General features: G+C 65.9%; 8 protein-coding genes across 8 annotated transcripts; 4 read left to right on the top strand and 4 right to left on the bottom strand.

Annotated features, from left to right (window-relative positions):
• Positions 1-4,359: 4,359 nt before the first annotated feature.
• EMIHUDRAFT_202869 (hypothetical protein) lies at positions 4,360-5,046 on the top strand (the record flags this gene model as incomplete). Its single annotated transcript, XM_005784594.1, has 1 exon — positions 4,360-5,046. One exon carries the CDS (start codon positions 4,360-4,362, stop codon positions 5,044-5,046), a length of 687 nt encoding a protein of 228 aa, XP_005784651.1.
• A 1,210-nt stretch (positions 5,047-6,256) lies between these two features.
• Positions 6,257-7,391, top strand: EMIHUDRAFT_352699 (hypothetical protein; the record flags this gene model as incomplete). The annotated part of the gene is made up of 1 exon (XM_005784593.1): positions 6,257-7,391. A coding segment is annotated over exon 1 (1,016 nt), but the record flags the coding sequence as incomplete, so codon positions are not given.
• Positions 7,392-7,475: 84 nt separating this feature from the next.
• Positions 7,476-8,998, top strand: EMIHUDRAFT_434272 (hypothetical protein). Its single transcript, XM_005784592.1, is given in 3 exon segments — positions 7,476-8,032; positions 8,048-8,791; positions 8,862-8,998. 2 exon segments carry the CDS (start codon positions 7,508-7,510, stop codon positions 8,615-8,617), a joined length of 1,095 nt encoding a protein of 364 aa, XP_005784649.1. The 5' UTR covers positions 7,476-7,507; the 3' UTR covers positions 8,618-8,791; positions 8,862-8,998.
• A 34-nt stretch (positions 8,999-9,032) lies between these two features.
• Positions 9,033-10,145, bottom strand: EMIHUDRAFT_434270 (hypothetical protein). Its single transcript, XM_005784591.1, has 3 exons — positions 9,788-10,145; positions 9,112-9,613; positions 9,033-9,089 (listed from the first exon to the last, which is right to left on the bottom strand). Exon 1 carries the CDS (start codon positions 10,129-10,131, stop codon positions 9,862-9,864), a length of 270 nt encoding a protein of 89 aa, XP_005784648.1. The 5' UTR covers positions 10,132-10,145; the 3' UTR covers positions 9,033-9,089; positions 9,112-9,613; positions 9,788-9,861.
• A 3,866-nt stretch (positions 10,146-14,011) lies between these two features.
• EMIHUDRAFT_63546 (hypothetical protein) lies at positions 14,012-14,488 on the bottom strand (the record flags this gene model as incomplete). Its single annotated transcript, XM_005784590.1, has 1 exon — positions 14,012-14,488. One exon carries the CDS (start codon positions 14,486-14,488, stop codon positions 14,012-14,014), a length of 477 nt encoding a protein of 158 aa, XP_005784647.1.
• Positions 14,489-15,535: 1,047 nt separating this feature from the next.
• On the bottom strand, positions 15,536-22,483 carry EMIHUDRAFT_99170 (hypothetical protein; the record flags this gene model as incomplete). The annotated part of the gene is made up of 4 exons (XM_005784589.1): positions 15,536-16,054; positions 17,061-17,096; positions 17,904-18,485; positions 20,942-22,483. The coding sequence occupies 4 exons, from the start codon at positions 22,481-22,483 to the stop codon at positions 15,536-15,538; spliced, it is 2,679 nt and encodes an 892-aa protein (XP_005784646.1).
• A 297-nt stretch (positions 22,484-22,780) lies between these two features.
• EMIHUDRAFT_202860 (putative metacaspase protein with Ca-binding EF hand domain) lies at positions 22,781-24,574 on the top strand (the record flags this gene model as incomplete). Its single annotated transcript, XM_005784588.1, has 4 exons — positions 22,781-23,864; positions 23,941-23,992; positions 24,089-24,268; positions 24,445-24,574. 4 exons carry the CDS (start codon positions 22,781-22,783, stop codon positions 24,572-24,574), a joined length of 1,446 nt encoding a protein of 481 aa, XP_005784645.1.
• A 330-nt stretch (positions 24,575-24,904) lies between these two features.
• On the bottom strand, positions 24,905-25,700 carry EMIHUDRAFT_434269 (hypothetical protein; the record flags this gene model as incomplete). Its single annotated transcript, XM_005784587.1, has 3 exons — positions 24,905-25,171; positions 25,244-25,356; positions 25,440-25,700. Coding segments are annotated over 3 exons (562 nt in total), but the record flags the coding sequence as incomplete, so codon positions are not given.
• Positions 25,701-25,802: the final 102 nt, after the last annotated feature.

The following is a 25,802-nucleotide window of genomic DNA, read 5'->3' as shown; positions in this document are numbered from 1 at the left end:
TCATCAGTCCTCCTGTCGAGTTGCCTGGGCAAGAGTCTGACAACGACGACAGCTTGCCGGGAAAGGGCAGCTACACGTCCAGCCACGCATTGAGTGACGACGAGCAACCAGCAATCCTGCTCCTCAACGACAGCACATCGTCCTCGCATGCTATCAGAGAAGGCAGGCAAGCCATCCCAGTGACGCCGGATCGACCCATAGCGATCCCACGGCTGAAGATTCTGGCAAATATTGCGCTAATGCTAGTTGTTGCGCCCTGCGAACGACCACGGTGTGCAACCCACGGCCGCTCAAGTCGGTGGAATTTATTCAACGCTCTTGGCATGCACGGCAGGAGAACGATAGTGGTGGCGCAACTTGGCCGATCCCGTTCACTGCTTGAAAAGGCTGCACAGAGCGCAGTATGAGCTCGGGCGTTGGCCCATTCAGACTGCGGGGGCAAATGCATACGCCACAACCACGCTCCAGACCGCGCTGCTGATCCGGCAAATTGGAGGACCTCGTGCCTCTCGGCTTCTCTTATGCGTGATGCCAGCAGAAAGGACGCTGATTCATGCTCAAATGCGGCACCGCGTATCTTCAAAACAGCTGCAGCTGGCATCCGACGTGGACTAATAAAACTGCGATCTCAGTGCCCCAGCACGCAAAATTTTCTCTGCGGGGCTACCGCCCCGCACCCCGCCTGGGATGAATTCACACCTCTCAGCTGCTGTTCACACCTGGAAAACTCATCGGATTTGGGCCACTTGCCTGGGCGACCCCGGACCCTTGGCGGACGATCATGGTGCCCCCCGGGACCCCCCGTGCGGGGGCCTTCCACGCGGCGGATGTAGAGCTCTACAGCTCTACAGCGCTCTACATCTCTACAGTAGGGGGCCCACAGCGCCCCAAAATCCACCACTGTGGGATTTCGCGCAATCGCTTGACTCTGAAAGCTCGCCATGTACCTTTCTGAGCGCTGTGGTCGCCGCAGATTGGCTCCGACTTGACGGGCGCATGGAGACGTGATGCCTCCATGCGCCCGTCAAGTCGAAATCGATATGCGGCTCGATGGTTTGCCCGAAAAGGTACATGGCGGCGTTTGGCGACAAAACAGCGCTGCGACCGCGAAGTGGCGGTGGACATGCTCCCATGTTGCCGATGCGGCGCCGGAGTGGCCGGCGCTGCTCGCCCGGACCACGACGGCTACTCCGATGCTCCGGGCCGACCCGTCCTACCCGACGGTGGCACTCTTCCACGTCTCGCTCACGCTGAGAAAAAATCTGAAACGGCGTGCAGCAGAGTCGCCGACGAGTCGGTCCGCGTGCCTCCTCGTGTCGCGCACCGTTCTCACCCATCCATAAACTCACTTTGGCCTCACTAAAGCGAAGTCTGAATCCTTAATCCTCAGATTTTAGATTAGGACGCTGTGGGCCCTCTATCTACAGCTGGCCCTCTATCTACAGCTCTACAGCGCTCTACACTCTACATCCTCTACACCCTCCCTCAGGGGCGGCGACCCCCCCATCGACAGATGATACGCGCATCTTGAGATAATATGCCTCTAAGATGCGCCCTACTTGGACTGCACACTGTCTTGCCTATGCTCGCAGCACTTTTTTTCCTTGGCGGCAACGCGATGGCGGCAAGGCCTCTCTGCGCGCCCACCCTCGTCACGCAGAAGACCAACGGGCGCCGGACCGCGGTGAGACCGCGCCGCCCTCCGCGCCCGCCCGCGCCCGCAGCGTGAACACATACGCGCGTCCCTCGCCGCACGGAAACTTGCGCGCCACCGCGCACACAGCCTCACATGCAGCGCAGACCGCATGCCCGCGCCCTGGGCCGCCGACGACCCGGTCGGGCGGGCTGAGCGGCCGCCGCACACCATCAGGCAGGCGCGCGACCACCCACAGCACGCCGCAGCCCACCGCGCAGCCCTGCCAGCCAAGCCTGCGCCTCCCAGCTGCATGCACAAACAGGGCGCACAACAGAACACAGCAGACAGCACACACCGGCGGCGCGCGCGCAGCACACACAGACGCGCACGCGCATTCAACACGCACACGCGCACAGCACGCGCGCGTCGCACGCCAGCGCAGCGCCACACACAGAGCACACTTCCCATCAGCAGCAGCAGCCTGCCACAATCCACATCTCACACACGCGCGCACACACTCCCCCCTACCGGCGCACGCATTGGGCGTCGCCGAGAGCTCCCAAAGCTGACTTGTGTGGCTGCTTGGGCTGCCCGCTGCCGTCATTTTTCGTTTTTCTTCCCGCACCGGCCTCCCCGGAACGGTCGAGCGGTAGCTTCGCCCACCCGCCCCCTCCATATTCCTCCTCGCCTCGCCACACACAGCCCACCCCACCTGACGGTGACGTCGACTGGCAACGTGCACCTCGTCACCGCAGGTTTATCCGCGAACGGTGCAGCGGCCAGTCAACGAGGCGCGAGAGGCCACACGCCAGGTTCCACATTGCATGTGTCGACCGCCCCGCATCTGCCTCCTCGTCAACGTGCCAGTGTGCTCGCCTCCCAGCGCCTCTCAATCTCCCGTTACCTTTCACGGCTCTCGCGCATACCGACCGATCGCGCTGGGCATGCTGCTTCCTCTCTCTTGCCACGTCCCGCGACTGCTCCCAACCCCCTGATTGTGCAGGCAGCGCTCGGGTCGACTGAACTCTAGGCACACGCTGTCGTCTACATGTGCTGGGCCAGCGGACTGAGACGGCTCTTGCCTCTCATCCCGCCGACTCGAGCCGTTGTCCGCCCTCCTTCTTTGTCTATTGTGCTGGGCCAGCGGACTGAGACGGCTCTTGCCTCTCATGCCGCCGACTCGAGCCGCATGTCCGGCCTCCTTTCTTCATCTACTGTGCTTGGCCAGCGGAATGGGACGGCCTTGTCTGGCTGGGCCGATGGAGAGCGTTGGCTTTCACGCCTCGTTTGCCGTTGACTCGAGCCCCCTCCTCGGCCATCACTCTCGCGACCAAGGGCTGGGCCGACGGAGAGCGTTGGCTTCCACGCCTCGTTTACTGTTGACTCGAGCTATCTTCGGCATCCGCTACGCCCTCTCTCTCTCCCCGACTGACCCCCCCACCCCCCACACCCCCACCCGCCTCACCCCGCACGCGCCGAGACTGGACATTTCCAGGAAGCGCGCCACGAGGAAAAAAAGCGTCATGGCTCACACGGCAGCAAGGTTACGGTTTGTGGGCAGGCGCCGCTATCGCAGTCGCAGGCTGTGCGGAAGCGGCTCCTACCCACCGCCGACAAACACATCTCTCCGCGAGGGACGTTGACTTTCGCCAATTCGCGCGAACTTCTTTTTGCGAACTTCTTTTTTCTGTTCGTTTACCGACCACTGCCGCGAGGCGGTCTGCAGCCGCGAAAGGTGAGCGCGCTGGGGTGGAGAGCACACTCTCGCTCTCTCCCGCAGCGGAGCAAACTGCCGTGCGCCCACTGGGCTTGCGATGTGGTGGTGAGCCTGGGGCATGAAACGTGTGTACGTGCGGAGCGAGTTTTGTGCGCCCGAGTGGAGTACTAGCCTTACACATTCCCAGAAGTACCCTTCATATGCCTCGCGGTACGCTTGGAGACCCACGACGGTGCCCCTCGCCACAGGCACAGCTCAGCGCGCCGTGGTCTGAGCGTGAGGTCTCCCTGGCTCACGAGTAGGGGTGCCGGTGTGGGCCACCCTCGCGCGCGCGCTCCAAGGGCGCGGGCCGCACCGCGCTACGGCGTGGAACGAGAGGGCACAGGCCGATAATCGCGCGCCGCTCAAGCGGGCGTCACGCCGAGCAACGGAGAGGCGCGCGCGGGATGATGCCACCGGCGAGGGCCAGTCGACAGCACAGCGAAGCGCGTCGCTTTGGCGAGGGCATACGGACGGACTCGTCCGTGTTGGTCGGCTCCGCGAGTCCGGCCCGGGCGGCGAGTCAGCCACCTAGAGGCGGCGGTGCCGCGTCGGGAGGCGGGAGGCGCGAGAGGAGTGGCAGGCGGCAGCGAGAGCGCGCGCGTCGGGCCGCCGAGGCGGCAGCGAGTCAGGCCGCTCTCGCGGCACGCGCGGTGAGCTCGGCGGCGACTCGAGCAGGCCCGAAGGGGGCCGTCTCACATCGGCGCCGCTCGCGCTGTCGGCAGCCGACCGAGGGAGGGCTCTGCCCTCGCCGCGCGTCGCGCGAGCCGCCTCCGGCTGCCGCAGCCGACCCGTGTGGCTCGGAGGCACGCCTGGGGCAGCTCTGGACGGCAGCGGAGGCGTGGGGAGGCGCGCAGCCGTCTATCGCTGCCGCAGCGCGTTTCTTTTTACCTCACCGCGCGCGCAGCCAGCCGCGGCGCCATCGACACAGAGACAGGCAGCGCTGACGAGCCAAAAGCGGTCTCTGATGCGGCGCACCACGCGCTCAACCACCGCTGCCCTCGCTGCCTCCGAGAACCAAGGTAGCCCGCAGACTGCGCCTGGCCGCAACCAAGGCGCCGCGGCTCTTTCGCGGAAGCGGCAGGCCCCGCAGCATGCTCCAGACCAGACGCAGCCTCGACCTTGGCGGGCCGACGAATGCGAAGAGCTGTGCCGCCGTCTCGGAGCGCTGTTGCAGGAGGGAACCTCCGCCACGATCCCTGCGCGATGCACGATCACACCTTCGAGGGGCGAGTCACAGTTCGGCATCGATGCGGAGGCGACGTTCCAGGCTGAACCCTTCGTCGTCAAGTTCCGAGCGAGCCCGCTCGCAAAGACGCTGCCGATGATCACGGATTCCCTTTGGGTGTCGGTTCACTCGACCGTGCCGCAGTGCATCACAGTCGTCTTCGATGCAGAGGGCACCGGGGCCTGGTCAGCCAAGCTACACATCGCGAACGCCACCGACTTCGTCCGCGTGGTCGCGCTGCTTGAGGCCGTCCAGCACCCGACGCCGCTGCTCAACCAGACGGTGCGCACGTCGAGCGGCGACGTCGGCGTCGTCACCTCGAGCGCCGAGGGCGCCAACGTCGTGGTGACGGTGATGCAGCCGTCGATGCAGCCGTCGATGCGCAGGCTGACGGTGCCCGCGGAGGCTCTCACCATCGTCAAGTGAGCGCTGTTGGGTTGAATGATTGCATGGACATGGACGAGCGCCCCTCGCACCTGTGCACGCGTCGGTGCGGGGGCCTGGCGGCGTCGGCACACGCACTCTGCTCTCTGGCACTGGATCGAGTCGAAGGGCCGGCCCAATTTCGAGAGCGACCGCGTGCGAAGGTACAGTATATGTGTTACACAGAAACGTGGCTGGGAGTGATTCTAAGATCGGGTCGTGCACATGAAAGGCGCAGGCAGATCTTTCATCTGAAACGGAGCTCCCAAAAAAAAGCAAGTGGCCCGCCAGGGCGAGTGCTGCGAGTACAGGGGCTGTTGCATCGGTGGCGGCTGCATCGCCATCTGTGGCTCCTCTGCTGCTGCTCTGTAAGCTGCTGCACCCGCCATTGCGAAGGCGGCCCTTGCATGAACGGCGCCGTTAGGCGTGCGCCGCGTGCGCCGGGCGAGGGAGGGAGGAGCACGAAAAGCATCGCAGGAATCGGAAGCTATTGATGACGCAGAAGAAGAAATTTGACGCGCGCGGGACAGGCGAGGCGCGAGCGACGGCTTCCTCAGAAGCCGTCGCCCGCACCACAGGATCAGTCACACCACTCCCACTCCGGCGCCAGAAGAAGAATTTTGTAAGCGAACTCCCTCGCACGACACTGGGCACGGGACTGGCGCGCACTGGCACTAACACAGCGGCGCCCTCCCGCGCAGTCGTTGGCGCCGCTGCCCGCCTGTGTTGTTGTGTTGTTGTTTGTGCCCTTGGTTGGCACCTTGCTCCTTGGGTGCTAACCGCAACTGTCCATGTCCATGTCCATGTCCATGTCCATGTCCATGTCCATGTCCATGTCCATGTCCATGTCCATGTCCATGTCCATGTCCATGTCCATGTAGTAAAGTCAGCATTAGCACAAGGGCTAAGTGCCCCCCACCATCACTCACTGGCTCCCAGTTCGATCACCATCAGTAGTATTCCACAGACGACAGAGTAGTTAGTCACATCTCACTTAGCAGAGCAACTGAAATTAGCATAGATTCAAAGTCTCCACTCCAACTTTGATCCAAGGGCTCACACGCCGCTCAAGTCTTTATTAGGTGCCCGGTAGGCTTGGCTGCAAAGGGGATTTTCGCGTTTTGTTTTTTTATTCAGGGTTTTGCAACTGATTCCGTTTGCAACAAACGGAATCAAGAAAAGAAACGACCGCAAAAGCAGGCGGCGTCTCGTGCTCGACCAGGATCGCCGTCCCGGCGCGAGAATGCAGCCGGGCTTGCCGTCGTGCAGCCCTTTTTGCTTCGGCTCGTCGTCAGCGACGCGCCAGTCCTGGCGCAGCCGCCCCGCCGTGCGGTCCACGGCCTTGCAGCCCGTCGACGCGCCCGACGACGTGACCGCGGCCGAGATGGAGGCCTTCATGGACCACATCCAGCCGAGCTTGTACCAGCCGCCCGACGACAGCGACATCGCCCATGAGTTCACGGTGTGGCTGGCGGCGCGCCGCGAGACGTTGCGGACCGCCGCCGGTGCAGGCCGCCCTCGCGACTCGCAGGCCGACGTCGCCGCACCCGACGCCGCCGGCGGCGAGGAGTCGCCCGACAACGAGACGGGGCGCGCGACTCCGCCCGCACCTGCGCCGGCGGCGGCGTCCGGCCGCCGGCGCCGGCGCAAGCCGCTCGCCGGCGGCGGCGGCGAGAAGGAGAACGCGGACGTCGAGATGGACGCGCTCATGGTCGAGCGGCCCCGGCCTGCGCAGACGGAGCAGCGCTGGCGCGCCGTCCTTGCCGCGCGCCACGAGGATTACGACCGGGAGCTCGAGAAGGACAACCCGGAGCGGCCGTGGCACAGGGTGCCACACTTCCAGGGCGACGTCGAGGCGGAGTGCAAGCTGTGGGCAAGGGTCTCGCGTGCGCTCGGCGAGGCATACACGCGTGACCACTGGCGCATCGAGACCATCGAGTTTGACCCCAAGCGACCCGGGCAAGCCAAAACCGCGCGCGCCACGCGCCACAAGAGGCTGCGGGAGGCGGCGAAGCGGGCGGAGAGCAAGGCTGCGGCTGCCGCCGCCGCCACCGCGACGCCGTCGCCCGCCGCCGCCGCCGCGGCGGCGGCGGAGGCCTCGGAGGGCGCGGCGGCGGAGGAGGAGGTGAACGCGGCACGGCGAGCCCAGGCAGAAAAGACTGCTGCACGGCTGTTCGAGCAGCTGGAGGACGGCGAGGAGGAGGGGGAGGGGGAGGCGGCTCGCGAGGCGTCAGCGCGCACGCTATCCATCGCCACTGATGCCTTGCTGGGCGTTCTCGACGCGGCCGACGGAGGCACCGTCGAGACGAAGGACGCGTACCAAACGGCGGACAAGCCGCTGGGCGAGGGGGAGGCGACGGAGGCGGTCGAGAAGGACAACGTCACCATCGCCTTCAACAGGACCATCGTCCGCGAGGTGCGGCGGCTCCTGCAGACGTACGGCGGCGATCACAGGCCGCCGAGCATGGGCGCTGAAATGCACTACGAGCTCGCTGCGATGGAGGGCCCGTACGCTGACCCGAACGCCTTCTCGTGCGACCCGGACTCGCTGTCCACGCAACAGCTCGACGCGCGTTTGCTACTGTGGTACCGGCAGTGCCTCCCCAAGCCGCCGCAATGGCGCGCCGACCCAAAGCTCAAGCAGCAGCCCTGGCGCGGCGCAGATGGGCAGGAGCTGCTGCTGCCGCAGTGCTGGCCGTCGCATTGGCTGACGCGCGCGCGGCTGCTCGGCGCGCGGCGCGGCGTCGCGCTGACGCTGCGCGAGGCGGACGCAGAGGCGCACGGCGAGGCGCCGCACGCGCCGCAGCTCGTCGCGGACGCAAAGTTCGCGTTCGAGGTGGCGCTGCGCGAGCAGCAGCCCGCAGGCGCTCTCTATGAGAGCTACCGCCGCCTAGCGGCGGCTCTCGCGCACTCGCGGCGCACTCGCGCGGGGCTCGCGCTCCGCCACCTGGCCCTTTGCCCGGCGTGCAGCGACGCCCTCTGCTTCCCGGCGCAGCACCTCCCGGCCGTGACGCGCTACACGCTGCCGCCCGTGGTGCAGCGCGCCGGCTGCAGCGATTGCGACTACTTGGCGATGCGGCGCATGCTCGCCGCCCGCACGTCGTCGTACAACGAGTGCACCGCGAAGGACGCGGCGGAGTGGCTGCGCGGGCTCGAGCAGGCTGACGCCGTCAAGCACGCGTGGGGCGTCGTCGTCGTCGACGCCATCAACCGCCCGCCCCACGCGGCGACGCGGCTCGCCATCATGGAGGGCACGTTCGACCACGACTCCTTTGCCGCGTTCCTGCGGGCGACGCCCGGCGTGGCCGTGCCCTACTGTGGGGCGCATGGGCCGCCGCGGTCCGCGGCGGACGATGCGCCGATGCCGGGCGCGCCACCGGGCGCGCTGATGCCGGGCGCGCCGATGACGGACGCGCCAATCCCGGGCGAGCCGCCGGCCCCGGCGGCGGCGGAGGATGCGCCGATGCCGGGCGGCGGGCAGGACGCGCACCGTAACGGCTGCGCGTGCCCCGGGGGCTGCCTGGGCGGCCCCTCGTTCCTCCCGTTGGATCCGTGCTGCGAGTGCGAGGAGTGAGTCTCGTCGTCGCTTCCCACACTGCGCGGCGTGTGGGTGGGGGTCTCTGTTGATCACTGTACTGTACTCTCGCTCTCTCTCTCGCTCGCTCGCTCTCTCGCTCGCTCGCTCGCTCTCTCTCTCTCTCTCTCTCTCTGTGTGTGTGTGTGTGTGTGTGTGTGTGTGTGTGTGTGTGTGTGTGTGTGTGTGTGTGTGTGTGTGTGTGTGTGTGTGAGTGTGTGTGTGTGTGAGTGTGTGAGTGCGTGTCTCTCTGAGCTAATTCCTCTCCCGCCCGATCCTTGCTGCTTGCTGCGAGTGTCGGGGAGCGTGTGCGACCAGGGGAGTGAGTCTCGTCGTCGTGTCGGGGCGTAGCTGCTTTTTGGAAACATGTTTCTACTCGTTGGACCGGAGATGGGGGGGCAGGTGCACACCCCCTGCGCTGCTCAACCTCTGAGATGTTACTCCAGACACCGTACCGCCGTGTCTGTATCTCCCAACATCTCCCGGTCCCGCTACCCGCAGCTCAAAGCGACGTCTCCCCTAATCTCCACGGCACCCACCGCCCGCGCACACTACTCGCCGACGACTCGAGAGTCGCGCGCACGCACAACCCAGCCGTCGAGCAAGCGGGCATGACCAGAGGCGCCCGCGGAGGGACAACCGGGATCGCCCTCGCCCGAGCCAGAGCCAGCCCTGGCCCCTGGCCGCGCGCGCGGCCTTCTTTCTGGCCCGCATCCACCGCAGCGGCGGCCGCCGCTGCGAAGACTGCGGCCGCGCGACGCCTCCACGAGCATACGATCGAGCGCCCGGAGGGGCTCGGGCTGAGTGCCGTCGCGAGACCTCGGCACGCCTGCGCACGCCTGCGCACGCGGCAGAGCGACAGCGGCACCACCCTCGTCGGGCGCCGACGAAGCGTGCTCGCGGGTCGCCGCTCCGTCGACCGACGGCCGAGACACTTGCTCCGACGCCGCCCCGCCCCCGCCCCGCCGGTCCGGCACCGATATCTCGGAGGACGACCTAAGGAAGAGCGTGGCGGCGCGTCGCCGGAGGACGGCGCGCTCGTGCTCTCGCCGCGAGATCGAGGGGGGGGGGGGGGGGGCTGCGCCGCGGAAGAGCGCCGGGGCGAGGGGTGCGTGTGCGCCGCCGGCGGAAGAGCGCGCGGGTGAGGGAGGGGGGGGGGTGCGCGCGCGCCGTCCTGCAGCGTCGCCGGCCAAAGAGCTCGGCTCCTCGAGAGAACCGACGGACGACGGACGACGATCGGCTCCTCAGCAGTGGGACGCCGAGCTGGAGGCTCGGCCGGGAGCTCGCGCGGGCACGTGGAGCTTTCCGCTCGGGCCAGCAGGAAACGGGCGCCCCGCACAGCGACGCCCGCCGTAGAGTGCCGAGAGCTCGGCTCGACGCGAGCGCCGAGGAAAAGCGATCGGCTCCCAAGCAGTGGGACGCCGAGCTGGAGGTTCGGGCGGGAGCTCGCGCGAGCACATAGCAAGGTGCGTGCGCGGCGGCGTGACACAGGTGAGCGGGCAGCTGCCGCACATTTCGGCTGTGGGAGCTGCCAGGAGTTTGCTCTCTCCGTTCACACCCCTTTGCAGAATAATTTAAAATGCATTTTAATCATTAAATGCCAAGCATCTTGGGATGCGAAGCATCTTCGGATGATTCGAGCATCCCAGGATGCTCCGGCATCTTAGTTGAAAAAACCATCCAGAGATGCTCGAGCATAGGCAAGACAGTGTGCAGTCCAAGTAGGGCGCATCTTAGAGGCATATTATCTCAAGATGCGCGTATCATCTGTCGATGGGGGGGTCGCCGCCCCTGAGGGAGGGTGTAGAGGATGTAGAGTGTAGAGCGCTGTAGAGCTGTAGATAGAGGGCCCACAGCGTCCTAATCTAAAATCTGAGGATTAAGGATTCAGACTTCGCTTTAGTGAGGCCAAAGTGAGTTTATGGATGGGTGAGAACGGTGCGCGACACGAGGAGGCACGCGGACCGACTCGTCGGCGACTCTGCTGCACGCCGTTTCAGATTTTTTCTCAGCGTGAGCGAGACGTGGAAGAGTGCCACCGTCGGGTAGGACGGGTCGGCCCGGAGCATCGGAGTAGCCGTCGTGGTCCGGGCGAGCAGCGCCGGCCACTCCGGCGCCGCATCGGCAACATGGGAGCATGTCCACCGCCACTTCGCGGTCGCAGCGCTGTTTTGTCGCCAAACGCCGCCATGTACCTTTTCGGGCAAACCATCGAGCCGCATATCGATTTCGACTTGACGGGCGCATGGAGGCATCACGTCTCCATGCGCCCGTCAAGTCGGAGCCAATCTGCGGCGACCACAGCGCTCAGAAAGGTACATGGCGAGCTTTCAGAGTCAAGCGATTGCGCGAAATCCCACAGTGGTGGATTTTGGGGCGCTGTGGGCCCCCTACTGTAGAGATGTAGAGCGCTGTAGAGCTGTAGAGCTCTACATCCGCCGCGTGACGAGGCGGGTGCGTTGTAGAGCGATGTAGAGGCGCTCTACAACGTGAAATCTCTACAACAAACTCTACATCATAAGCGGCGAACGAGGCACGGTCGCTCTCCGACATGAGGCGCGTTGCACTTGCCAGTGCTACCCTGGCCTTCTGTCTGCCCGCCCAATGTGTTGCAGGTGCCTCTGCTGCTGTGGCATGCCTCACGGCTGCGACTGGCCGGCGCCTCGGCGCGTCAGCTCGGCTCGGCGTAGCGATAGTGGCCAGCGCAACTCGCCTGGACTCAACGCTCAGCCAGGAGCTCCCACACGCGCTGGCGCGAGTCATGGCGCATGCAACGCGTCTGAATGCTCGCCTCGCCTCGCGCAAATGCGACCGTCCTCGCAGCCGACAGTCCACCGCCTGCTAAAGAAGCACTGCGACGAATGCGGCACCGGCGACGTATGGCAGGCTGGTCATGACGCAGTTATAGGGTGTTGTGTGCCGTCAGAGTGACTCTGTGAGTGTCAGGGATAGTCAGGGCCGTCCACCAGAGCTCCAGTAAGCTCGGAGACACCCCATTAGTGCGACTCGACCTCTTTGAGTCACTGCCTTCCCGGCGGGTTGGCTGTAGAGCCTCTACAACAAACTCTACAGCAAAATCGCGCTCTACATCGCTCTACAACGCACCCGCCTCGTCACGCGGCGGATGTAGAGCTCTACAGCTCTACAGCGCTCCAGAGCGCTCTACATCTCTACAGCTCTACAGCGCTCTACACTCTACATCCTCTACACCCTCCCTCAGCGCCGCCCCTAGAGGGCCACAAGGAGGATGGTTGCGGTGGCAGGTCGAGCTTTAGAAAGCTCGTCGACGAGGCGCATGATCTCCTCGCGGGGCCGCTCTCCGACGACGATCTTGTCGAGGAGGGCCTGGTAGACGGCGTTGTTGATCGCAGCGAGGGCGCGCTTGTCAACGTGCGAGGTGGAGATGAACCGGCTGAGCTCGGCGTCCTCCACCAGAGTGCGAGTAATGCTGGTAGCGGGGCCTCCAAACTGTTGGGGCAACTTGATCTTGTTGGTGAAGAGGAGCTCGACGTACTCGGATATGCTCGCGCGGTGCTCCGCCGCCTGCTGATGCAGCTTGACGAGCGCGTCCTTGTCGCTCGCGATGACCTTGCTCGAGAGGGGATCGATGTAGATGGTGCCCCCTGATGCGATGAGAATGAAGATGCCGGTCCGCGTCCTCTGGTCGCTGGAGGTGCTGATCTTGAGGAGGGCGCCGGCATAGGCGAGCGTGCCGGAGCCCGCCTCGATGTTGTTTCGCTTGAGCCACTTTGCGGCTTCTTCAGAAGCGGCTTTTGCGATGATTGAGACTTCTCTGGCGGGGATCTCTCCGAGGTCGTCCGCCAGCGTGTCGTCAGGCATGTCTGGGATAGCGTGAAAGGACTCCCCCAAAGTGCTGGTCGTGACCAGTTGACGCTGCCACGTCCGGCCGTGCCCCGGCGGGGGGCGCGGTCGACACCAGAAGGGGGTAGATACGTTCTTAGGACGACGTAGTCGTGGACGGCCGCAATCACTGGACGGACACGACTGGACGAGTGTGAAAGCACGGAGGCAGTAAAACACACTGGGGTTCGGGAGAAGGCTAGGGTTAGGGAGAGAGTGCCTGACGGGCTTCGGCCCGACGCCTTATACCAATCCTACAGCCGTCTGAGACGGCACCCGGATTGAGGATGGCTTTACAGCCTCACCCGCGATCACCAGTACAGCAGAGCCGTGCACGCGGCTCACCACTCACACTTGCTGGGCACCAACCTTTGGGTCCAGATGACGATCCCTCTACAAACGAGGAAGAGAGGGACGCCTCACGAGACTCCAGAGGGCCTCGACCAGGACACTTGCTGGTCAGACCACTCTCATCACTACCACCAGAGCCCTAGTCTGGCCGATTTCTTTGTCAGATAGATCGACACGAGATAGAACGAGATAGAATGAGATAGAATGAGATAGCCAGATTGCGCCAGATTGCGCCAGATAGTGCCCCAACCCGCCGCTGCGGCGGGGCACCCCGCCCCCCTCTCTCGCCGCGCGCTTGTGGCACCGGCTGCCTTCCACTTCCCAAAGTCGAGCTCCCAGCTCGCGGGCGGCGAAGACGACGCCGACGAAGAGGCCTGGAAGGAAGGGGGCGCGAGCGGCGGCGGCTGCGGCGGAAGGCCCGAAGACTCGAGCGGCTGCGGCGGCAGAGGCGGCCGCGGCGGGTCCGACGTCAGCGGTGGCAGCGACTTGAGGAGCAGCGGCGGCAGCGCAGTCGGCTGCAGCGTGCGACCCACCCGGAAGGCGATCACGCTCCCGGGAGCGCAGGGCACAGCAAGCAGGCCCGGAATGGTCGCGGTCGTCGGGTCGCGCAGCAGCACCAGCTTTGGTCCGACGCATCCCGCCGTCTGATTGACGACGCGATGCGCTGGCCACGGGGGCGACGGCGCCCCACCCTCCGCCGTGTTCCAGACGCCACCACCGTGTTGGTTGGACGGCGCCGCCGACTCCAGCGGGTTATGGACGCGCACGCGCGAGGCGGGGATGAGGAGGCCGTCCCTCTGGCAGGCGGCACAGAATCTCTGCCGAAAGGCGGCAGACAGCGGTTCCGCCTTTGCATGCGTCCCGCCGCCGGCAAGCTCCTGGCCCCAGCACGTCTCGGGCGGCTTGCGCTTTCGAGAGGGAGTAGGCGCGGGCGCTGGTGCGGCCGACAGCGTCGAGTCCTGTGGCATGAACGCCGAAGGTGTCGTCGAGGACCGTGTCATGAACGCCGAGGGTGTCAGGGGATCGGGGAGGACACTGGGCCGCCGTCTTTCGGTCCATCTCGCAAAAGAAAAAATTGGACGCCACAAGGAACGCGGGGAGGCACGTAGTCAACGGAATGTGGCGAGAAACACACAATCGTAAGACAGAAAAAAAACAGACCCGCGGAGAAACACACACCACTCACGGGCCGCCCTCCTCGTCAAGAGTCTCCTCCTCGGGCGGCTCGCCGAGCCCGTGGCAAAACTCGAGGAGCGCCGCGCAGCGGTCGCGGTCCGTGATGTGCAGGTAGCCGACGAGGCACTCGAAGCCGGTGGCCGCACGGTACACGCTCGGGTGCAGCCGGCGAGGCCCACGGCCGGCGGAGTTCCGGCCGCGGCGCACCCACTCCTGCTCCTCCTCGCTCAGCCCAAAGCCCGCCACCGTCGCGCGCAGGAGCGCCTCCTGCCCCTCTGCCCGCACGAGGCGCTGCACGCGGCTAGTGAGGCTGTCGATCCTCGACGGAGGCCAGAGCAGCCGCTCGCGCACAGATTGCTCGTAGACGGCGTCGCCCAGATAGGCGAGAGTGCCGGGCGTTAGGCGGCTGAGCATCTCGGCAGCCTCAGGCCGATCGCCGGCGTCAGGCGGAGTCCATTCTCTCTGCTCCGGTGCGAGGCTCATGGTGGCAGGCCCGCGAGGCGCACGAGGCGGCGCGACGGCGAGGAGCACCCACATCGGCAGTCCGAGGCGACGGCGTCCTCGGTGTTGCTCGACGGGCGAGGGAGAGGAGCGTCGTGCGCGAAGAAGGGAAAAGAATTACCTGAACGCAATGTCGAACAGCAGCGAAAAGAAATTTTGCGGCGCACTACCGCCTCTCGTCGGTCAGCGGCAACACCATCCTCGGCCCCACCGTCGAGGCCGTCAGCGGTAAGGCGGATTCGTCGGCCGCCGCGTCGTCGAGCGCCTCCTCGACGGTGCGCTCCTCCACGGTGGCTCCCCCGCGGGTCAGCCAGGCACCCTCGCGCGAGGAGGGGGAGGGGGAGGCTCCCAGCGGCAAGGCGGGGGCAGTGGCGCCGTCCGAGAAGCCGATGCAAGCGCAGCTGGGCGGGGGCCGCCTCAGGCAGTGCCTCACCGGCCTGGATCAGGTGGTCGCTCTTGTGCGCGAGCGCAATGCGTCTCCTGCTGGCGCGGCGAGAGGGCCGCCCCCGGCCCGCAGGGCGTCGTCGGGCACCGAGATGACGTGAGGGTGAGCGCTCGAGCACCTTCCCTTCATCTCGACTACGTAGTACGTGTAGACGCGCGCGCATACGGGCACACCGTGCATATGGACACGCCGCGTCAGCGGGCGTATGCCGGAGCTGGGCCGCGTCGGCCGGGGCCGCGCGCCGACGGCGACGCCGCCGCGCATCGCGTACGCCTAGGCCTGGGGGGCGGGAGAGGGGAGTGAGGAGTGTGTTTTTTGTGCGCGTTTTTTGTACTTTACTTTTAATATTGTTGTACCTCATGCATGTGAAATAGACCGCACTGGAGCGAGAAACACACCGTCAACCATCTCTCGCGACGTAGACCGTAGGTACCGTACGGTGGGAGGCCGAAAACACGCAACACCGCTTCCGAACTGCGAACACGATATCAGAGGGCGGAGAGAGACAGAGAGCTCTCACGCGAGAGAAGCACCGCGAAGGAGAGAAAACTAAGACGCAAGTGTACAAGGCGGCGAGGCGGTACTCACTCAGGAAGGCAGCAAAACTTCTTGATCAGGTCTGGGAACGGCGGTGTCTTCACGGCCCCTCCCGGCCGTCCCCGGCTCTGCCAGAGCACTTGGACGGCGAGGCTGTTCTTGCCGCCGCTGTGGAGCGCGACCGCGTTGGCCGCCTCGTCGAGGTGCGGCTCAAAGTAGTAGGCGTCGTGCTCGTGCGAAAGTGCAAGACGCCACTCCTCGCCGGACAGCGGGGCGGTGTCTCCTCCCAGCACCGACGCCGCATCGGCGTCGGCGAGCTGGAGGTGGAAGTAGCTGCGTTGGCCGACTCCATCCACCCGTATCCGCACGAGCCGCGCCGGCAAGACCCGAAGCCCGGTCTCCTCGAGCAGCTCCCTCGCCGCTGCGGCAGCAGGCGAGGCATCCGTCACATCGACGCGGCCGCCGGGCAGCTGGTAGTGCGCCGGCTTTCCCTTTTTGGGCTTGCCAGGCGAGCGTAGCAGAAGCAATCCGTGCTGAGGGTGCTCCGCGAGCACGAAGGCGCGAGGCTGGCCATCGGATGGCATATTGCAAAGAGAGGCCACAGAGAGCCACAGAGGTCACTGGGTCACGGGACAAGCCCCGACAGTCGTGGGTCGGAAGCGAAAGAAAAACATTGTGGTAGCGGCAGCACGCCGCCGGAGAGGGCTGCCGTGCAGAAGAAGCGGCGAGGGAACGCTAGAGGAGTGGGTGGGCGCGTCTCACCGCACGGCGCCGCGCGCGCGCGTCACTAGCAGTAGAGCTGCCGACTCTCCTCCTCCACGCGCACGAAGGCGACCTGCTCCGAGATCGATCTCTGCTAGCAGGAAAGAAAAACGGGCTCCGTCATGGGGGCGGTTGTGCTGGGTGGTGAGCTTGAGTGTGCACTGCATTGCTCATGACACCTTGATGACAAGGTTGGATAGTGCCTCAGCAGTCTCGACCACTGATGCGGTGTCCTCGCTCCAGCGCATGTCCGCGACCATGAACGTGCGCCTCGCCAAGCTCCGCACAACCAATGTCGAGCGGCTGCGGATGGAGAATGAGCGCGCCGAGCGGGTGCGGGCGCACAGGGCCATCGCCGAGCGTGAGGCGGCTCGCAGGGACGCGGCCCTGGCGCAAGCGACGACGGTGGCGGCCAAGGCGACCAGCCTCGTCGAGGCCTACCGCGTCGAGACTGGCGACCTCCGCAAGCGGCTCGCTCAGCTGCAGCTGGCCGGCCCTGGCGACGCGGCGCACCACCGCCCAGCGGATCCGCCGGGGCGGCCGGAGGTACTGGCAGCCCCGACGCGGGCACTGACCTCGATGACGCCTCACTATGCTGGTCCACCGCCCGACACGGCCGGCGGCGGCGCGGCGGCAGAGCCGCAGGCGGCAGAGGCAGGAGAGACTGCGGCTTCCGCTCTGCGGCTCGAGCTGGAGGAGGCGCTGGAGGCGCTGCGTGCCGGCGAGGCGGGTGCAGCGGAGGGACCGGCTGCCTCCTCGGCCGCGCCCACGGCAGGCGGCGCTGGCGCGGAAGAGGACGAGTCCGCACACCTCGCAGAGCACCAGCACCTGCAGCAGCAGCAGCACCTGCAGCACCGGCCGCCGCCGCAGCCGTCTCTGCCGTCTCTGCCGCCGCTGCCGCAGCAGTCTCAGCCGCCGCCGCCGCCGCCGCCGCAGCAGCCGCCGCCGCCGCAGCAGCAGCAGCTGTCCGAGGCGGTGGGTGCGCTCGCACGCCAGCTAGAGTCGGAGAGGGCCGCGCGGTGCAGCGCCGAGGCGCGCGCCATCGCCGCCGAGGCGCTCGACAGCGAGACCAAGGCCGAGCTGCGGGCGGCGACGGCGCAGTACTCGCGCCAGCTCGATGCGCTCCGCAGCGAGCAGCAGCAGCAGCTCACGCGCCTCGCCTCGCGGGCGGACGAGGCTGCGGCCAAGGCGGCGGCGGCGGAGCAGCGGGAGGCGAGCCGCAAGGAGGCGGAGGCGGAGGCGGAGGCGGAGCTGGTGGCGGCGCGGCGCGCGGAGGCGGCGGCGAGGGCGGAGGGGGCGTTGGCGGAGGGGGCGTTGGCGGAGGTCCGCAAGGAGGCGGCGGCGCGAGAGTCTGCGCTCCTGCGGCAGCTGCAGACGGCGCACGAGGCGGAGGCGGCGGCGGAGGCGGCGGCGGCGTCAGCGGCGGCGGAGGCGGCAGAGATGGCGGCGGCGGCGGCGGCAGCGGCCGTCCGCGGCCCTCCTCTCCTACGGCAAGCGGCGGGCTCCTCCGACGGTTCCGCGGGGGGCGCGGCATCGCGGGACTGGCGCGACCGGGTGAGGAGCGCGGAGGCGGCGGCAGCCAAAGCCGAGGCGCGCCCCCACCCCTCCCCTCACCCGCCTCCCTCACCCGCCTCCCTCACCCGCCTGCCTCACCCGCCTGGCTCGCGGGAGGCAGGCGCAGCTGCTGCCGATGGCGGACCGGCTGAGCGAGCTCGAGACGGCGGTGGCCAGGGCGAGCAGCAGCCAGGCGGAGGCCAGCGAGGCGCTCGAGCGCGAGCGAGGCCGCGTGCGTGCGATGCGCCGCCAGCTCGACCTGCTCGGCACTCCGGGCGGCGACGCGGCGAACGGCCGTCCGCAGGCGGCGGGGGGCGCGGCGGGAGGAGGCGGCGGTGGGCGGCGGCGCGAGGCGGTGGCGTGCGAGTCGGACGAGGAGGAGAGCGGAGGGTCGACCCCCGACCCGGGCTCGCCGGACCCGAGCTGGGAGACGCCTCCCGCGCTGCGCATACGCGGGGGAGGCGGAGGCGGAGGCGGCGGAGGAGGCGGAGGAGGAGGAGGAGGAGGAGGAGGAGGCGGAGGAGGAGGCGGAAGAGGAGGAGGAGGAGGAGGAGGAGGAGGCGGAGGCGAGCGGGCTTGGCCTCGCAAGCGCGGGCCGCTCGAAGGGGTTGCCTCCGAGGCGGTTGAGGCGTGGGCCGCTCTCGGCGGCGGCGGGCAGACGCGGGCGGCTCGGCGGGCGACCTGCGGCGGCGGCGGCGCGGCGGCGGGGAGGGCTGCAGTCGTCGGCGGCGAGGGAGGCGTGCGGGGCTCTTCGCGTGCGCGTGCGGAGGAGGTAGTGCGGGTCTCCGAGTCGGTGCAGGGGAGCGTGGAGGAGGAGCGGCTGCGCGCCGTCATCGATCGGCTGCGCGACGAGGCGAGCGAGCTGCGGACGAGGCTCGCCGAGGCGGCGCGAGAGGCGGACCGGCTGAGGCAGAGGGAGAGGGACGGCGAGCAGAGGAGGGCGGCGATCGACGCGAAGCGGCAGGCGGCGGAGGCGTCGGCGGCGGCGGCTCGCGCGGCGACGCGCAAGGCGGAGGCGTCCCTCGCGGGCGCCGAGGCGAGGCTCGCAGACACGGCAGCCGAGCTGGAGAGGCTGCGCGCGCGGCAGCAGCAGCAGGGCGCGCGGCTGGCCGCTTCGTCGCTTGAGCCGCGGGGCGGGGCCCGCTACGTCTCGCGCGCAGGCCGTGCGGACAGCATGACCGGCGGTGGCAGCGGCGGGGCGCAGCCCGGCTGCACCGCGCTGGCGCCGCGCTCGGCTCATCTCCCCACCCGGGCCTCCCACCTCCGGGCAGGCTCCCTCTCCGCGCAGTCGGCCCGAGTAGCCCCCGCGCCGGACGGGGTGCGCCGCCTCTCCAGCTTGGATTGCAGCGGCGCGCGAGGAGGGTGTTGGCTGGCGGTGCAACCGAGAGGGCCGGGCGGTGCGGGGGTCGCTGTCTGCAGCACGGCCCCCGCTTCGCCCTCGCTAGCCGCCTTCGAGGAGAGAGTGCACGAGCTCGAGCGGCGCGTGCGGCGCGTGCGGCGCGAGGCGGCGCAGCCGGGCGGGCCGCAGCCCGCGAGCGAGGCGGATGCGGACGACAGCGACGTGTCGTTGGCGTGGCGCAGACACGGCGAGGACGGCGGCGCGCCTTGCGGTAGCGAGAGCGGCGCTTCGGCCAGCTCTCCTCGCATGGCGCTTTGCTCAAGCGGCAGCGATGAGGCGGTTGCGGAGGCTGCGGCGGCGGACGCGGAGGCAGAGGCTGAGGTGGAGGCGGCTGCAGCTTCGCGCGGTGGCGAGGTGCTGCCAATCGCCAGTGCCCTCAGCCGGCAGCTCTCCTCCCTCACTGACTCGTTGCGAGGCGGTGTGGAGACGCATTCCCTCGAGGCGAACGCTCTCGGAATCTCCGATGGAGAAGGTCTCGCGCAGCGACTCCTCGCCACAGCGCGAGAGGCTGTGCTCGACCTCGTCGTGGCAACCTGCACGGCAGCGCTGGTAGGCGGATGAGCGTCGTGCCACCTGACCCAAGACGGGTCGCAGGCGTCGTACCGAGCGTGTCGAGACCGTGTCCTGATGTGATCTGCACGGGTGAGTCACGTCGGCGTCAAAGGAGCGACGTGCGACCTGTCAGAGCTTGATCTCCGATCTCAGCGGCGTCGAGTCGTCTCCGGCGCGCGACAAAGGTACATACCCAGGACGCGCAGAGGCAGCTGCGATCGGAGATCAAGCTCTGACAGGTCGCACGTCGCTCCTTTGACGCCGACGTGACTCACCCGTGCAGATCACATCAGGACACGGTCCCGACACGCTCGGTACGACGCCTGCGACCCGTCTTGGGTCAGGTGGCACGACGCTCATCCGCCTACCAGCGCTGCCGTGCAGGTTGCCACGACGAGGTCGAGCACGCTTCTATACGCTCGCCCAGCCTTCCTTTTCATCCCATTAGGCAGCCTGGGAACGGTGGCGGTCAGAGGCAAAGCCTGCGAGGGGTGGTGGAACCACATGTCACGGCTACCGCCGGCTCGACCCCACGATAGCCTCCGGAGGCTGACTTTGAGGCACAATCATCGGACGACGTCGGCGAGTTGAGTCGCGCTCGCGGTAGCCAGATGACCTCTCATACTAGTATCATCGGCCATGGCCGCAGGAAGCGCGGGGGATTCCGCTGGGAGCAACACGGAGCTCCGTTGGACGCGTTTTCAAGATTAGCGTGTCAGAGTGAATTGGAACTAGCCTCTCCAGGTCCAGGCCTCCAGCCAGAGCGGGTGAGCGGTTTGCTGGGAGACCACACCAGTCTCAGAAAGTCACACGAGACTCAGGTCAGCGGCCCCGAGTGTGCGCAGTGCGAGTTCTAGCAGTTACCAGTTTTAGCAGTTTGGCGAGTGGGGCGTGCCCCGTGGCGGCATCTTGCTCCTTGGGGGCGTGGGCCGCGTGTGGCCGTGCGCGTGGCGGCTGGCGCCCCCACAGCTGGCGGCGGGGCGCCATACGTCGGCCAGATTCAGAAAATACCCACGGTACTAGAAGACTCGCCTTAGAATCTCACGCCACCCCCTCATGTTCCTCGACACGCGCGAGCTACGGCGAGTAGTCCAAAAACGCGGGGGCGGCTTCAGGCGAGGTTCGGCCGGCTCGTCCGTGGTGTGTGCCGCGGGCTGCGGATCGACTTGAGGCTAGCACTGCTCACCTTGCTGGCCGCCTCCGCCTCGTTGCGCATCCGAGCCAGCCGGCTCATCTCCTCCCAGTCGGTGCGCGCCACCATCATCAGCATGACCGCCGCCTTGACCGCCTCGCCCGTGGCGCCGCCCGCCCAGAGGCCATACATCTGATAGCCGTCCGCGAAGAAGGGGCAGGAAAAGGCAAAGTAGAGCGAGAGGGGGATGGTGACGAACCACATGCCGCACGTCTGCACCACCGCCATCTCTGTGTTCCTGCACATGGCCTCCATCACGCTGGAGGCGCACAGGCCAAGGCAGCAGAAAAAGTAGTCTGCGCTCATGACGAGCAACGCGCCCGACGCAAGCGCGAGCACCTCCTCGTCGGCTGAAAAAGCGGTCTGCAGCGGGGCAGACGGGGGGGCATCGGGGCAGAGGTCAACCCAGAGGTGAAGGTGAGAGTGGGTGTTGCCGAGCGCGGCTGGAGGGGCTGTGGGAGGGGCTGTGGGAGCCGTGATTTGCCGGCGAAAGACCAGCGTGAGCGCCGCGACGATGGCGACGACAACGAGGACGATCATGAAGCTTACACGCACCACGAGCTTTGCGCCGGACACGTCTCCGTTGCCCAGCGCCTGCCCGACGCGCACCTGGAGCGCCAAACCCCAGCCCCAGTAAAAGGCCCAAAGGATGCCGTAAATCGAATAGCAGATGGACATCGCTGCGATGTCGATCGTGGCGAGCTGGCCGGAGGCGATGGTGATGACCTGAAATCCCCAGTTCTGAAGTGCGTTCCCGATGGTCATTGGCACCACCAAGGCGAGGTACTGCTGCACGCGATCGCGGCGGAACGACTGCATCGACCAGCCTCCCCAGTATGGCGTGTGGTAGCCCTTCCACCAGACGGTGAATCCTAGGAACCCCACGATCTGGAACACCATCGACAGAAACGTGGCGATGGGAGAGCCCTTGAGCCCCAGCCCTTCCCAGCCGGGGATGCCCCAGCCCATAACGAGGGCTGCATTGAGCCAGACGTTCAGTCCCAAGGTCGCGGCAGACACAATCGTCGCGGGCATCACAATTTGGATGGCTTGAAAAAACTGACGGATGGCCATGTAGATGATGGTGGGCGCGAAGAAGGTGACGGCAAGGACGTTGAAATCCTGCGCGTACTTTGCCACGTCCGGATCGCCCGGAGAGATGAAGCGCACGACAGGCTCTGAAAAAAAGTGGGCGATGCTGACTGGAATGGACGAGACGACAATCGCGGCGAGTGAGAGCTGAAGCCAGTTGCCAGCCAGCTTGGGGTTTCCTGCGCCGATTGCCTGCGAGCAGATCGAGTTCAGGACGTAAGCGTTGCTCTCCACGAACACGGACATGATCATGGTGTAGGTCTGACCCATCGTGACGCCACTCAGCTGCTTTGTTCCGACATGGCCGATAAAGGCCGTGTCGGTGGTGTACATCAATAGCCGAGCGAGCGTGGCAAATGCGACCGGCCACGAGAGCGCCATCAGCTCCTGCGCCTCAGCCCATGCGCTGCTCCCGGAGGGGCGCCCCATGAGGGGGTCCTTCATCTTGTCGCCGATAAGTCGGCGAAACAAGTGACTATTTATCGCGGTGCGCTGGGGATCATACACTGAATCGCGAGGTATTCTCCTCAACCTGTGAATGCCCAGGGCCTCCAGGGCTCGCACCTCAACCTCTCAGACAAGCGCGCAGCGCCAGAGAGATACTTCGATATGAAGGTCCAAGAAAGCCCCTAGAGCGAATCGCACTCCTAACACCTCTCCGACGCGCTCGGGTCGGATTGGGGCGGCCGTCCAATAATAGAGTTTTTCCGACATACTGCCGGACGGCGCGGTTCGTCGGCGATGGGCGCGCAGCCTTCTCTCTTCGACGTGCATGCTCCCGCCTTGGATCCTCGGGACGTGACGCAGGTCTTTGAGCTGCTGGACAAGGATGGCTCCGGTCGCCTAGCGGGAAGCGAGGTGACCAAGATGTTTGCTGCAATGTGTGGACGCCCGGTCAAGGTGCACGGCGCCAAGTCCTCATATTCACTCAATGAGTTCATTGAAGCCGTCGAAGACATGGGGAGGCGCCAGCCATTTCTCAATATCACGGGGAACCTGGTCAAGTACGTGCGCGAGAATAAGGAGAAGATGAAGCCCGTTGACGCCTTCTCTGACGAGAGGATTGAGGCCGTCTCGACCTTCTTGGACAAGGACAAATCTGGCGCAATCGAGCCTGATGAACTCCTTCGATTCTTGCAATACCTGCACATTCCCCTCTTCACCATCTTTGGCGTTGTCAATTCCAGTGGTGTCATCAAGTCCAACGCCCAGCTGCAGCGCTTGCTCCGGAAATTGGCAAAGCAGTGCCCTCAGCTTGAGATCGAGCAAAAGATTATCAAGATATCGGGCGATATCCACGCGGGCGACGCGAGCAAGCCACCGCAGTATCAGGAGGCCACCGCGTCCGCAGAGCCGCCCGAGCCGGCTGCGGGTAGGAGGAAGAAGGCGCTTCTGATCGGCATCAACTACACCGGGTCTCGAATGCCTCTGCGTGGCTGCATCAACGACGTCAAGTCCCAGTACAACGTGCTGACCACCAAATTCGGTTACTCGTCCTCTGAAATCAGGCTGATGACAGACGACACAAACGACTCGAGCAAGGTGCCCAACAAGAAGAACATGATGGCGGCTTTGAAGTGGCTTGTGGAGGGCGTCAAGCCCGGCGACGAGCTATTTTTTCACTACTCGGGGCACGGCAGCCAGTGCCCTGATCGGTCAGGGCGGGAGCCCGATGGGAAGAACGAGTGCCTCTGCCCAACCGACTGCACCAAGGGGTTTCCGGAATACGTCATCACCGACGACCAGATGCAAAATTTCTTTAGCCAGATCCCGGAGGGAGCAAAGATTACCTGTCTCTTCGACTGCTGTCACTCAGCGACCATGGGTACGAGCACCCACTCCCACCATGAGGACCGAGGAGGGCGGCCACTTTTCAGACAAAGAACGCATGTCATTGATAGGTGACTTGTGCGTCAATCGCGAGTTGGGGCTCGAGGAGGACATCGTGCCAAGGTACATGGAGCCGCCTCCCGAAGCACAGGAGGAGATTGACTCACGCGCTGCAAAGCGCCCGCGGGCGGCGCCGCGAAGTCGTGGGCTCGGCGGCAGCACCAAGCAGGTGTGGACACTGTCGGGCTGCCAGGACAATCAGACGAGCGCGGACGCGGTGATCGGTGGGGTCCCACGCGGCGCGTTCTCGTGGGCGCTCATGGGCGCGTTGGAGGACAACAACTACAAACTGAAATACGACGACCTGCTCGCGCAGACGCGGCACAAGCTGCGCCGGCGGTACACACAGGTGCCTGCCCTTGCGACGACGAGCACTGACGCGCTCCAGGAGTGGTATATGCGCTATAGCAGCAGCGGCAGCAGCAGCAGCACCATGCCCGAAATATAGCGTTGACGGCGGCGGCTGTGGATCCGAGTTCCGACCACGACCTGAGCTGCACGCTGTCGCTGAGCAGGATGGGGGAGGGAAGTGGCGACGACTCACACCTCTTCAGGAGCGCCTATCTTGAGACGTCGTGGTGCGGCAGCAGCTGGACGGCCCTGCAACTCGGCGGCCGTTACTTTTGCATCGACATGAGACCTTGAGTGCTGTGACGCGAGAGCCGAGTTTCCCTCGGGGAGAGAGAGACGAGTTTCTCTCGCACACCTCTCAATTCTCTGATGAACTCATCCTCAAGTTTTCTACGCTTGCCTATGTGTCTATGTAGTGTATGTAGAAAGGAGAGGTCAAAGATTTCGTCTCTCAGGGGGGAGGGGGCACGACAGGGGGGAGAGCTGCTGGGGGATGTGTGGGGAAACCAGTAACCACTGACACTGACAGAGAAGTGAGAACCGAATCGGAAACGAACACGGAACGGCGAACGCCTCTCGCCTGCGGGGTGTGCGGAAACTGCGGAAACACATATGAGCAAGAGTCGAATAGGAAACAGTATACCGAGCAAATACCTATCATATCTGTCCCAACTCTCTCACCCCTCACTGCTGCCCAGACTGCTCACAGTACCAAGCCCACCGGAGTTCCCTGAATGTTAAACCAGGAGCCCTTGCTCGCCCCAATGGCATTCGTAAAATCGGTAAGGCTTACGTTGGCGAAATCGAAGGTCGCGTCCGTGATCGTGGCACCGGCGAATGAGCTCCGCTCGACATTTGCGCGTCGGAAGTCAGAGTTCTGAAGGATGGAGCCTATTCGGGATATGGGGGCGTGGCTACGTGCGTGCACCTCTGGGACGGGCACGGACAGCTCAGGAACGGCACCCGAGAAGTCGACGCCACGAGCATTAGCTTCCACGAACAGAGCTCCGGGCAGAAAGGCGTCTTGGAAGGACGAGTTGAAGATGGTGATGTGAGTGAGGTCGGCGGGGCCATTCCTACAGCGGTCGGCAAGGCACCCCCCCGCGTCAGCTCGTGTCGGCGGCTCGGCCCTAGAGCGCAGCATCCGGTGGCGGCGCGCATGTTGATCCCTTTGAGGGAGGTGGACAGGAGCAGCGCCCCCTGCATGCGCACGTCGACGAAGCGCGCGCCGGAGAGGTCGGCCTGCTCGATGCGCGCGCCCTGCAGCCCGGTGTCCTCCATCGCCACTGCGTGCAACTCGGTGCCGACCCACGAGCTGTTGGGCATCTCGTTGTCGGTGACCTGCGCGTCGCGCAAGTCGGCGCCGTCGAAAATGGCCCGCGCCCCCTCATGAATGTGCTTGATGCTGACGCGGCGCATGAGCGCGCGGCGGAAAACGGCGTCGGTGAAGACGGCCGCTGTGAAGTCAGCCTCGAGGAGCTCCGCGCCGGTGAAGTCAGCGCCTACCGCGTGCCACAACCGC

This window comes from Emiliania huxleyi (assembly GCF_000372725.1).
Source record: "Emiliania huxleyi CCMP1516 chromosome Unknown EMIHUscaffold_17, whole genome shotgun sequence".
NCBI classification, from domain to species: domain Eukaryota; phylum Haptophyta; order Isochrysidales; family Noelaerhabdaceae; genus Emiliania; species Emiliania huxleyi.
The sequence above is the reverse complement of the archived record's forward strand: the minus strand, read 5'-3'. Positions and strand labels throughout refer to the sequence as shown.